The sequence below is a fragment of the Squalius cephalus genome (assembly GCF_949319135.1).
Source record: "Squalius cephalus genome assembly, chromosome: 10".
In the NCBI taxonomy this organism is placed as follows: Eukaryota; Metazoa; Chordata; class Actinopteri; order Cypriniformes; family Leuciscidae; genus Squalius; species Squalius cephalus.
In genome coordinates this window covers 4373804-4387179 of record NC_137131.1, presented here as the reverse complement: position 1 = coordinate 4387179, position 13376 = coordinate 4373804, and the positions used below count along the sequence as shown (strand labels likewise).

Genomic DNA, 13376 nt, shown 5'->3' with positions numbered 1-13376 from the left:
GTTAGAGCTCATTCCACGAGAGGTGTTGCCTCTTCGTGGGCTTGGTCAAGTGGTATTCCCATTGAAGACATTTGTGCGGCGGCCGGCTGGTCCGCTCCGTCCACATTTGTGAGATTCTATAATCTGGATGTCCCTGCTCTGCAGACATGCGTTCTTTCTGTCTAGACTCTGGCTCTGTGGATCCAGACTAGTTTTGAACCATGGTCACTTGGGTATTCCCATCTATAGCATATGTGCGGCGGCCGGATATCCGCTCCGTCCACATTGTTGAATTATAGCTTTAATGCCCTTGCTTTGTAGCTACAGTTCTTCTGTCTAGACACTGGCTCTGTGACCCAGTCTAGTTGATATTGAACACACGGTTTTCACCTTGTGGACTAAGTGACTGGCTTTGGCCAGATCCGATGAATTATAACTTTAATGTCCCTGCTTTGCAGTTACAGTCTTTTCAGTCTAGACTCTGGCTCTGCGGACCCAGACTAGTTTGATATTAAACACACGGCTATCACCTTGTGGGTTAAATGACTGGCTCTGGCCAGTCTTTATTACGGATAATTGATGGGCCCGATGTTCGGTCTCTTTTTATCCTGGCTATTCTGTACTTCCCGGAACTCTGGTGAGTCAGAGCGGCCAAAAGATTAATAGCACGGCGTTTTAAATGGAAACGTTCCCATAAGCGTTTGCAACGCAGTACGAGAGAACGTTCTCGTAAGGGAACGTACTGGTTACTTTCGTAACCTCGGTTCCCTTAGAGATAAGGGAACGAGTACTGCGTTGCCTTGCCGTGCTATTTTTCTTATGGCAGGTTTGTCGCTTCAGTCGATTATACCTGTCAAATGGCGGATTCTATCTGTATTTATATGTTATGGTCACGTGTAGTTTCGCGCGCTTGACAGTGACAGAGCGCCAAGCGCCCTGATTGGCTCGCGCGCTTCTGTCTATCCGCCATTGGTTCGTGCAGTTGCCCACAGCACAGCCTATCAGCTCACTCACGTGGGTCTGATGCTCTCGCCTGTGCTGTAGCAAATGCGTTTTAAAATAAAGGCTTCAATATTCTCGAGAAAAGGAGTTTTCCCATAAGCGTTTGCAACGCAGTACTCGTTCCCTTATCTCTAAGGGAACCGAGGTTACGAAAGTAACCAGTACGTTTTATGTGATGGGTAGGTTTAGTGTAAGGGGAGAGAATATACAGTTTTTACAGTATAAAAATCGTTATGTCTATGGAAAGTGTGTGTATGTGAATGCATGTGTAGTTCACTTTTTGAACATGTAAATGCACAGATGTAAATCGTTTTTACCTTTTCTCATTCCCATAAGACTTCTGAGCAACTTTGGCATGCAGGATGATCACTGATTGGTCAGGTCTGAATTGAAGGTATTGCCTCACTGAATCTCTGGTTACTTTTTGCAACAAGGAGAAATTTTGTTCCTCCCTAGTGATGCACAAAAATATTTATTTTAAACTGGCATCCTCTCCAAAGTAAACTATATGTGCTGTTCTCAAAGATCATATCATGGAATAGTTCTTTATATTGGGACACAATTTAAATAGGGGCATTAACAGCCTTTTTGGCTGCTCTTGTTGCTGTGGTTAATGTCAGAAAGCTCAGCAGAACTAACCACAAATGCCAAGCAGTATGATTCAGTAATAGATATTATAAAGTTATAATGATAGATATACTGAAGCAAATAGTGGGCTGGATGTGTAGACAGTGATGCAGACAGTTAGAGGACAGAACATGACACTTTCCCATCATTTTTGAAAAAGAATATTGTTATATAGAGCTAGAAGATTTGATACACAGATTTGGGGAAATATTTATAAAAATAAATCCCTTTTATCACAGTTTCCCTTTTAAATAATTTTAGGCACAGAAGAATAATCTTATAATGCTTGTTTTATTAAAATGTTAAGAAAGCATATTTTATGTCCCACAGAGGAATGAAAGTATCATGGGATTGGAATTACAAGAGGATGAGTAAATGACTCATGATGTTTTTCATTTTTCGGCTGGACTATTAAGCACTTTGCTCTCCATGTACATTTGAAACATGAAAAACGATTAATTTATTTGACTTTAATTAATTGTTTCATATTTGCAGTTATTCGTTTCACTTTTAAATATCTTGTTTTATTATTACTCAATCTGAAATGGTTGATTTAATTAATATTATGGTAATCTCCTGCCCCAATTTTGTTCAGTATTTTTAACAGTGCATAATTTTCTGGGAGTCTTAATTTCTTTGATTAGCAGCCCAATGATATAAATGTGGTATTTCCCAAAAGAGTAAAATGCTTTAATTGAAAACTCACATAATTCCCAAGGCTTAGAATGTTTCAGTCTGTCTGCCTGGGTTTTTATTTGAGGCATTCCCAAGAGGATTTGGGGTCAAAGGCAGTAATGTTACTTCCTACTTTGAGCGCATAGGATAGAGATCAAATTGGATCCCTGTGTTTGGCTGATATTTTGAAGAATGTTGGTAACCATTGATTTCCATAGAAAAGAGGAGGGGGGGGGGGGGGGGGGGGGACTACGAAAGTCAATGGGGACCAGAAACTGTTTTGTTACCAACATTCTTCCGAATATCTTCTTTTGTGTTCAGCACAAAAATGAAATAATACAGGCTTGAAACAACTTGAGGGTGAGTAAATGATGACAGAATCTTCATTTTTGGGTGAACTATCCCTTTAAATGACAAGTTCCAGTAGGCCTATCTAAAACACACTTTCCTTTCATTTAAACTGCACTCTAAGATATTAAACGTTATTTGTCGACTACCCTAATACAGGCACTATTAATATTTCATTGAAAGCATATAAAGAAAATAGCATCACTTTGAATGAAATTCAAAATGATAAAGTCAGCTCTGTGTTCACAAGTGGCACTTCAAGAGCTCGTGCATCAATCGTGGACTAAAGCAGAACCGCAAGGAATTTCTGAAGGCTCACTAAAAGAAAGCTAATGTTCTCTCTCCAGCTGCAAGCAACCCCCCAAAGAAATCCTGCCTGCTCTTCCCATTTCGGACGGGGGTGGGATCTACATTTCAAACGTGCTCTGCAGATTTAATACCTGGCCAATGTCCTGACTGTTCACTCTATCCCAGAATAATCGCCTGGAGAGGTTACTACTGACCTTAAGCAACGGCTTGACACTTTTAATAGGCTTCCTGAACCACTTCAGCGTCGTTTTTGTCGTTCTTTTGGATACCGTTGCACACTACAGGAGAGTTTGTACCTGTGTCATTACCTGAGGTGAGTGAAGCACGCGTCTGATGTGTACAGGTGAGAGGCTTCAGTAGAGTCCACGATGGCCAACCCTGGAGAATTAAGAGGAAACTATCTTTGTTTCTTGTGTTTTACTAGTTTTATTCAGTTGTAAATTAAGCAAAACTACTGAAACTGTTTGTTTAATGACATTAAGACTGGCCTTCTAAATTTTTTTTTTATTACTTATTAGCAGTTGTGAAATGGTTAAATTATTTAATGTGTGCAACATGGTAAATGTGCTTAGGTGAGGAATATTTTCGCGCTATTTTTTTAAAACAGTGCTTTCAGGCTAAACATCTGCAATTTTTCCTGAGGATTTTTTTTTTTTTAATTAAGGCTAAATAATAAAAAAATAGTTTATTTTTTATTTTTTGAGAAGTTTGAGAATGATTACTTGGAAAATACTAAAAAAATTGTAGCGATATTTAATAAAAAAAAAAAACACTTGATTTGTTGAATATATATATAGGCCTACGATCTATGTGCATTCTTACATGTTATGTGACCCATTTTCAAGATAAAAGCATTGTTATGGTCGCATGTCGTGCTCCTATACCTGCGAAAAGTGCATTTGTTTAAAATAGCATATTAACATACTATTCATACTATTTCTGCAGTATGTAGGCCTAGCAGTAGCATGCACAGTAGCCTATGTAATTGTTCTGTAATGTATCCATTATAGTTTGCAATATAAAACTAAGAGCACTGTGGAATACTGTCTCCCACAATGCAATGGTCTCAAATTGGCCTACGATTTCCAAGTATAGGTCTCTGCAGGAGAGTAATAGGAGTTATTTCTGTCAAAGCTATGTTAATTTCAACCCATTATTTGTAATCTAGACAAAAGTTGAATATAAATTGCAACATTTATTTAATGATCGATTGATTGATGACCTGAATCGTTGAATTAAACATGCAACATCATGAGGTTATATGACAAGAATGCAGTTTACTAATGTTTGAAACTTTTATTCTTGCATATTTTATTCCGTTTAACATAATATTAAAGCAACTGTGACTGTAAACAGTAGCCTATACTGTGCAGTAATTACTCCATTCTGAACACAGCCAAGAGCTGAACGAATCTAAATATAGATCAGCGTGTAACAGACTGGCCGTGCCGCCAACCTAAACAGAATTTCCACAGTGCTGTCTAGATAGGCAGCTCCCTTGGTTTTGGGACACCAGTACATGCTTTAGGTGCGCAATGGTTGGCTGGAGGCGAAACCGCTATTAGTAGCAAAGCATCACATCTGCTTTCAATCCTTCTATAACAAGAAGCTGCTGTTGGTTAATCTAACTGTGAAGCTGTCAGTCAACCTACTGCCAAAGAAACCACGCTTGTCATTTTCCTCCATTTGCCCTCTTCCTCTAATGATCCTGTCTTCTCTCTCACTGCCTCACACTGGGTTTTTCTTTGGTCTGTCTGAGAGAAATGTTTACATTGTGAGACTTTAACCCATGGAGATCCCATTGGGCTAGAGCTGGGATCTGGGAAGCTTGAACAGTCTTCTAAAGATATACTCAGCACTCTGAAAGAAATGTGCTGTCACTCTTCTTTTTTTACTGCCTGTCACCTTTTCTCACTCCTCCACGTTACTATGTTGGGAGGCACTATCAATCTCTCAAGACTTTTTTTTTTTTTTCTCTCCTAAATTTTAATGCTCAGAGATTGCTGAAACGGAAACCTATGATGATAGGGTCATATTTCACGCCAGAGTCAAAACTAATACTTTGCTTAAAGAATATAAAGCATATTTTTGGTGCCATTAAGTTTAAGGCCATTTTTAACAATTAAGAGCATTCCCCCACCATGCAGTTTTGTACTGCCTTTAATTTATACTGATAAATGATTTGAGTATTAATATTTATTCATTTTAATGCTTTACAGTAATGAGAATTTTAGATTTTTTAAAAATTATTTTTAATTATTTGTTATAATAATAAATATTATATAATACAAATAAAAATATGATTATAAATAAAATACAATTTATTATTTTCTTGAATGAATGCCCACCATTGATAACAAGCATGTTTCTCTTTTAATGTATTATTTATTTTTAATCAATAAATAAAAATGTTACATAATATGTTGTAATATATGTTGTAAATATTATGTAATATAATTTTTTTCTTTTCTTTTTATTTTGCTTAAAATAATGTCCACCGTTGTTAGCATATTTCCCACACTGACCTGTTTCTCTGTCTCCTTTCCTTTGGTCCTGCATGACGCTCAGGTGTACAACAGCCGTTTTGAAATCTTCATAAAGTCCTCTACTGTGCCAGACACTCCACTGTTGTTCATGCTACCTGGTTTTACTTTATTCTCTCCTTTCGCAATGTGACGACAGTGTAACTGTCAGAGCTCTGTTGTAAGAAGACTTCTCCATCTCCAATTCCAATAACTGTGTTATCAGGAGTATTTGTAAATCTATATACATGTTTGTTTTGAGAGATAGTCACCTGTACTCAGGTGCTGAATTCTCACGCCTCCCTCCACGTGGCAAGCAGTTACTGATACAAGTGAACATGGAATGAGCCGTAAAGTCCAAATAGAAATAAATGTGGGTGACATTTATTGCTGATTATGTTGTGGAGAGAAAGCATGGACACCAAACCATCTGGCTTTTCAGTTACTACCAACAAGCAAACAGGAATCACATTGAAAAGTGATTTTACACAACTTGGTAGTCATATGGATTTTGCAGATGCAGGGCCGAACATTTTTAAATATGGGGGGTATGTGTTCATTAAACCAGCAAACCCCTTTTACAAGATCCTGCATGTTCTTCAAAGCCAGTTTAATGGAAGCAATTTCAAAGTCAAATTTTTAGATCAGTACATACAAATGGACTGGAATAACAGCTCCTCTTTTAATGTCTGCTATGTTGTGCTTAATGTAGTGTAGTTAAAGATGACATGGACTGCCATCCAAAAGCCAGTCATGGTGCTATATTCTCTGTAAACATTAAATAACCACTTTAATCTTCTGAATTTATTGGCTCTCTGCCAGCATGATGTGTGTGACCATACAGTGCTGAAATAATCAAAGCTGAGTTAAGGGTCTCGGCAGCTCATACGCACACACTTAAAGCCTAATGCACACATATAGCACAGAAGGCTTCATTGTATTTGCACACAGGGGACTGAAGTCTGCCTTTTACCTGGATGCCACTGAAACCGACAGTTATGTGCAGAATCTTAATCAAGGCTTGGAGAAACCACAGACCAGCACTGGTCATAGAGGTCACTCTATTTCATGCTGAGAGTGGTATATAGAGATGCATGTGCAATATATTTTCCCGTCTTTGTCTTTTTGAAAGGGGTAAATTCACCCTAAAAGGAAAATTCTGTCATTATTTCAAAACTCTATGATTTTGTCTTCCAGATTGACCAAAAATGACCATAAAGATGCATGTTTAATGTCAACGAGGCACGTTTGAATATGTAATCTGTAGAAGCAGTGTATATTTTTCTAGCACCAATGCTAACAAATGAGAGCGTTCACATCGGAAGCGTGACGGACACTAGTGTTCAAATGTTTGATGTCGGTAATTTTAGAAGGTTTTTGAAAGAAGTCTCTTATCCTCACCAAGGCTGCATTTTTTTAAATTAAAAATACAGTAAAAAAACGGTAATATTGTGAAATGTTATTATAAACTTAAATATGTGTTTTCTATTTGAGTATATTTTACAATGTAATTAATTCCTGTGATTTTCAGCATCATTACTCCAGTCTTCAGTCACATGAGCCTTCAGAAATAATGCTGAATTTTACAGGATTCTTTAATGAATAGAACGTCTTTCTTTTGTAACAATATAAATGTTTTTACTGTCACTTTTGATCAGTTTAAAGTGTCCTTGCTGAAAAAAGTATTTAAAAAAGGGTAGCTCTTTATTTTACATACTATGTACTTATAGTAATTACAATAACTGGGTAATAACTAGGTACTAACCCTGAACCAATCCCTAAACCTAACCTTAACCCATGTAGTTACCTTATATTACCAGTACGGTAACTACACTGTAAGTACACATACTGTAAAATAAAGTGTAACCAAAAAAAGCTTACTTACCCCAAACTTTTGAACAGTTGTGTATGGCCTTAAAGAATGGCATTTGAGAGCTATAGATTATTAGCAAATAATATCTTAAATTTGTGTCTGTTCATTGCATAAAGCTTTCATATTTGCAATAGTGCACATCAACTTTTATGGTACTTTTGTGGAGTGGAATAGCACGAAGGTAGGTATATGATGACAGAATTTAAAATTTTGTATTAAATCTTTCTGTAAGCATATCAGCTTCAACTCTGCAAATTGTACTGCTGAAAATCCTGTTTTTGATTGAATAGATAGGAATGCAGCACAGCAGTAATCCGTCTGGCTGTTTTATCTGCTGAGTTCAGAGACAGTCAAATGAATGCCAAATCATGACACACTCTAGTGATACCATGACCACTGATAGTGATAACCCTTATCAGGCCCTTGGAGAGGTAGATCCCTTTTCAAAGTGACTGACAGCACTCTGTTTACAGCGCCAGTGTCCCAGACGCAGTTATTTTCCAGCAATTACTTCACACAGCGTTTGAACTCGGAGCCTGTGGTGATGTGATTGGCCCAAAAGTCTATTAACTCTTCCATGTTAACAGTCTGTTTAGAAGTGCTGCTGTGGACCATCTGTTTGGTGTCGCCGTTTTATTGCAAGCTCAGACTGGAATGTATGGCTGCCTTTAAAGCACAGATTTCCCTTGACCTGCCATTTTTCTGTTTCTTTCTCTTCTCCACCTACAGCCAGTGGGATTTTTACGGCGAGATTGGGCCTTTGTCGACGAAACATGACACATGTGTTGGTGTATGTTGGTGTGCTAATAGCCATAATGGCTGCAACAGAAGCAAGACCTAAATCAGGTTGGTTAAACCGCCATTATAACACTAATAATTCAATCTTGACAGTAACAGCGGTAGACACTACCTCAGAGTCTGTTTATTACACTAAGCATTTAGTGGTGGCACAATTGTGTTGGTGTTGGCAAATCAGATGGCCATTGTAGAGCATGTTTTTTTTTTTATCAGCTAGATCTTGTTCTCAAATGATTCAGGATCCTGATTTTACATGCAAAGATAAACCAACATGTATTATAATTACATGAACTGCATCGGCTCAATATGCAAAATTATTCACATGAGGTTAGGCTGAAAAGTCAAATGGACTGCATAATATTGTCTTTATAATTTGAGTGTTTGGTTTCTAAATGCCTCTTAAATTTCGCTGGTTTCATGCTCTTAGCAGCCATTAATTCACCACACAAAGCATGTTTATCCTTGCTTTGATGGTGAACCTTTATTTAATGTATACTAGATCTTTTATTTCTGATAATTTTGTTCATGGTGACCAAGGAGCAGGTCAACCATCTTCCTAATTTGACTACTAAATGACAGATTAATTTGGACCTGAAAAGAGATTGATTGGACAACATTTAATGTCAGGAACAAAAGATAATAGTGTTTTCTACTCCCTCTTAAAAATGATTACAAAAGCAAAATTTTGATTACAAAAAACATTTTGGGGTTCCCTAAATAGTCTTTCGGTGATCAGTTCTTATAAGAACCATTTTTTTCCTGAGTGTCAAGAATATTTTAGTAATCTATAGAATCTTTTTCCACTATAAAGAACCTTTTGCACACTGGGAAGGTTCTGTGGAGGTTAAAGGTTCTTCATGGAGCCATCGATGCCAATAAAGAACCTTGTTTTCTCATACTCACTTTAAACTGTGTCAGTATTGTCATTATGTGGTTTTTAATTCTATTTTCCCACATTTTACAGCTGAACCAAAGTGCAAATCTGGTCCGGTTGACCTTGTGTTTATCATCGACGGCTCCCGCAGTGTTCGCCCCCATGAGTTTGAGACTATGCGCAAGTTCATGATTGACATCATCCATGAGATGGACATTGGTCTGGAAGCTACAAGAGTTGGTGTGGTCCAATACTCCAGCCAGGTCCAGAACGTCTTCTCCCTCAAAGCCTTCAGCAAGCCAGCGCAGATGGTCAAAGCTATCAACGAGATCATTCCATTGGCACAGGGCACAATGACCGGCCTGGCCATCCGTTACGCCATGAGTGTAGCCTTCTCTGCCGAGGAAGGCGCCCGTCCCAACGTTCCCCACGTAGCTGTTATCGTGACGGACGGCCGCCCTCAGGACCGCGTGGCTGAAGTGGCAGCTGCTGCGAGAGAGTCTGGGATTGAGATCTACGCCATTGGTGTCGCCAGGGCCGATATGACATCCCTGCGAGCAATGGCATCACCACCGTTTGAGGATCACGTGTTCCTCGTGGAGAGCTTTGACCTTATTCACCAGTTTGGGCTTCAGTTCCAAGACAAGCTTTGTGGTAAAGTGTTTCTCCATGTGATATATGCTCAAGAACCCCAGTGAATGAATCTAGACATTTGTGTTGAACTTTTCAACTTTTCGGATTCTTTTCTAACCTCAAACCTCAGCTCAAAGTTGCAAGTTTTCCTTAGCAATAACAAAAGATATACAATACTGTTTAAAAATTTTGGGTTGGTAATTTTTTTTAAAGCTCTTGAAAGAAGGTTCTTATGCTCACTGAGGCTGCATTTGACCAAAAATGTAGTATTATTACCACATTTTATTACAATTAAAAATGTAATTTATATATGTGACTGTGATTTATGTGATTTGAAAATCTTAACAATTTAGTTTAGTGTCCAATTCTCACAATTAACTTGTTGCTCATAAGCATGCATAGGATATTGGTTGTTTATTAGTACTCATAAAGCACATATTAATGCCTTATTCTGCATGACTTTATTCTACATCCCTCAATCCTATACCCAATACCTAAACTTAACAACTACCTTACTAACTATTAATAAACAGTAATTAGGAGTTTATTAAGGCAAAAGTCGTAGTTAATAGTGAGAATTGAACCCTAATCTAAAGTGTGACCATCTTTTTCATTAGAAATGATACTGTCATCTTTGATATGATGCATCCATGTTGAATAAAAGTATACATTTCTTTTAAAAAAGTATTACTGATCCCAAACTTTTAAATTGTACTGTATACATTTAAGATACATCGTGAAATAATATATATTTAAATATAAAATAAATTAATTCTTAAAATTCTTTTAAAAAATATTTAAAAATTATTTAATCCAATTTATTACAATCTTAACCTTTTTATTCTTTATTTTTTTTCAACAAAAATGATTTGCCATTTTTGTGAGAGTAAAATTGACTAAAGATAATTGATTTTGAGAAATTGACTAGTTTAAAGGACATTTTTGTCAAAAGTAAAAACAAAATAAAAACATTTGTCATGAACATTGGTTCACATTGTCCTTTGATCTTTAAATCAGTCCCACCTTTAATTTTTTTCTCGTTGAATATCCTATTTCAACAAGGATTCAAATGCTTAAATCTTATGCTGACTTTAAGCATATTAATGCTATTGCTTTTATGCCCTGTGATTGTGAACACTATGATTTAGTTGTTCCTGCTTTCGCAGTTCTCATATGTGCATTGGATTTGCAGGGATGGACTTGTGTCTGGAGTCAGATCATGGCTGTGAGCACATCTGTGAGAGTTCGCCTGGTTCCTACCACTGTCTGTGTCTGCCTGGATACACGCTCAATGAGGACGGCAAGACCTGCACGCGTGTGTACACTTACAAACTACACATCACAGAAGTATGACATAATTATCATTCCAGTGGTGCTCAACAGGTGTGTGTTTGCTTCCTGCAGCCATTGATTTATGTGCTGAAGGGAAGCATGATTGTCAGCAGATTTGTATCGCTTCCCCTGGGTCATTCACATGCGACTGTAACACGGGATACACGCTCAACGACGACAAGAGAACTTGCACAAGTTAGTGATGCATGTGCTTGATTATATTTTGTTGTGTTTATGAGCTGCTTTTGTTGTTGTACAGTTTGAGATGACTAGTGAAAATACTTAAATTTTTATAGTTTAAAAAATAATGATTACAAATTATATCTCCGTAACAATTTGAGTGAATTGTAAAATTTACATAAACTAATATTTTAGTAGACTATACAGACAAGGGTTACATTCGGAATAGCATAATACCATACTATTTAAACAGTATTATGTATACTGATTACAGAATGCAAATTTTGTGTATGCATGAAATATCTGGACTGCATTCACTAAAGTGTGCAGTATATAATATATACTGTACAGTATGCAGCATGCAGTAGTGTGTACACTAGCATTCCATTCCGAACATAGCTGAAGGAACATCATTGTATACTAAATATACACCTCTTCTGCAGGTATGCAAGTACAGTATGCTTGCTTACTTGTATACTTAAATCCAAACTTAAAGATCCCAAGAAATCACAGAGTGAATTTCTCTCCTGTATATACATATTTTCCTATTGAAACTGGTGTTATTTAGAATTTTTTAAGTACTGTTTATTATTCATTTTTTTAATTGGCTTTTCATTTTAATTTTAGTTTAAGTTTTAGTCATTTTGTTATGTGATTTTTGTCATTTTAGTAGTTTTAAAAATATATATATATTTCTATTTAGCTTTAATTTCTATTTATTTCAGTTTTAGTAATTTTAGTACTTTAACTGCCAAAGCAACATATCTAATTTTAGGTTTTAAGTATTACATCTAATATTATATTTTATTTAAGCTTTATTTTAATTAACAAAAACATGTTTGAATAGTTTGTGGTTACACTTTATTTTACAGACCATGTACAGTGTACTTACAGTGTAGTTACCCAAGAAAGTACTGGTAATATAAGGTAACTACATGGGTTAAGGTTAGGTTTAGGGATAGGTTCAGGGTTAGCACCTAGTTATAACCCAGTTATTGTAATTACTATTAGTACATAGTATGTACATGCGGAACAGGACTGTAAAATAAAGAGCTACCATTTTAGTTTTAGTTAACAACACTGAGTGAAGCAGGAAGTACACTAGCCTTTCGAAACAAATAGACATGGACTAAAATCCAGAAAGCATGGGGTCTTTAACACCTAATTACTCAGACTTCTCTCACTGTTCTCTGCCCGTTCCAGTGATCGACTACTGCTCGTTTGGGAATGATAGCTGTGAGCACCAGTGTGTGAGTGTCCTCAACGGTTTTAATTGTCGCTGTCAAGAAGGATTCTCACTCAACGATGACCTGAAAACCTGCACAAGTTAGTGAGAGCAACTGGGACACAAATATTTCCTCTCTGCACTTACAACACTTTTTAAAATTAGTATGCAGTATACGGTATATGCTGTTTAGTATGCAGTATGTTACATTAGTAGTATGCACTGCATATACCATATTAATGCAGAGCAGGTGATTAAAGAGAAACTGACATTTGTTGGATGTTTGCATAGCCAAATGCAAACTTAGAGATGAATCTTGCATGTGTTTTCTCATCACCAAAGTTTCATGCTTTTGTCTGCCTGTTCCAGTGATCGACTACTGTTCATTTGGGAATGATAGCTGTGAGCACGAGTGTGTGAGCGTGCTTCAGAGCTTTTATTGCCAATGCCGTGAAGGATACTCACTCAATGAGGATGAAACGACGTGCACAAGTCAGTGAGGGCACACACAATTCACATATGAACGTTTTATATACCCACAACACTACAAGCCTATAATTACATGCTAGACATAGACATTATCCTAACTAACATTTTTTCAAGCACATGGAACAGTCTCTCATGCAAAGGGAAAGTTTGAAATGTCATCACAGCTTCCGCATGGCTGCGTTATGCTGCTATAAAGCACACGCTACTTATCTATCCATTCCTGCTGTTACCAGCTGGTTAAGCCACTGAACAAAAACAAAGTGTTTTAGTGTTTTAGCTTATAGTTCCACACAGACTTTATAGTATACAGTAAAAACTGCAAAACAATCAAGAGCTGCTTATAAGCAGTATGGAGAAGCTAATTGATTAGCCTATTATCTTAGCAAGCTACAATCAAGTTACTTTTTGTTAGCTGTGCTACAAGCTACTATCAAAAAGTAGCAAACTAAATTAAGGCTATTCGTGACAAAGCAGTAGTTTTGTGGACTGGAACAAAATTTGCAAACAATA

The 13376-nt window shown here is 36.9% G+C and overlaps 2 protein-coding genes across 6 annotated transcripts in view; one reads left to right on the top strand and one right to left on the bottom strand.

Moving 5' to 3' along the window:
• rbpjl (recombination signal binding protein for immunoglobulin kappa J region-like) overlaps positions 1-5671 on the bottom strand; it is a 23087-nt gene extending 17416 nt beyond the window's left edge. Inside the window, exons 1-3 of the mRNA XM_079883564.1 lie at positions 5466-5671; positions 3249-3318; positions 1299-1433 (exon numbers count right to left, since the gene is read on the bottom strand). Coding sequence (XP_079739690.1) covers positions 1299-1433; positions 3249-3318; positions 5466-5499 — 239 coding nt within the window. The 5' untranslated portion in view covers positions 5500-5671. The remainder of the gene's footprint in view (positions 1-1298; positions 1434-3248; positions 3319-5465) is intronic.
• matn4 (matrilin 4) overlaps positions 3094-13376 on the top strand; it is a 24117-nt gene continuing 13834 nt past the window's right edge. For all 5 annotated transcript variants that reach the window (XM_079883563.1, XM_079883562.1, XM_079883560.1 and 2 more), the window contains exons 1-7: positions 3094-3253; positions 8065-8181; positions 9098-9661; positions 10833-10955; positions 11045-11167; positions 12356-12478; positions 12747-12869. In XM_079883563.1, the coding sequence (XP_079739689.1) occupies positions 8109-8181; positions 9098-9661; positions 10833-10955; positions 11045-11167; positions 12356-12478; positions 12747-12869 (1129 nt within the window). In that variant the 5' untranslated portion in view covers positions 3094-3253; positions 8065-8108. The remainder of the gene's footprint in view (positions 3254-8064; positions 8182-9097; positions 9662-10832; positions 10956-11044; positions 11168-12355; positions 12479-12746; positions 12870-13376) is intronic.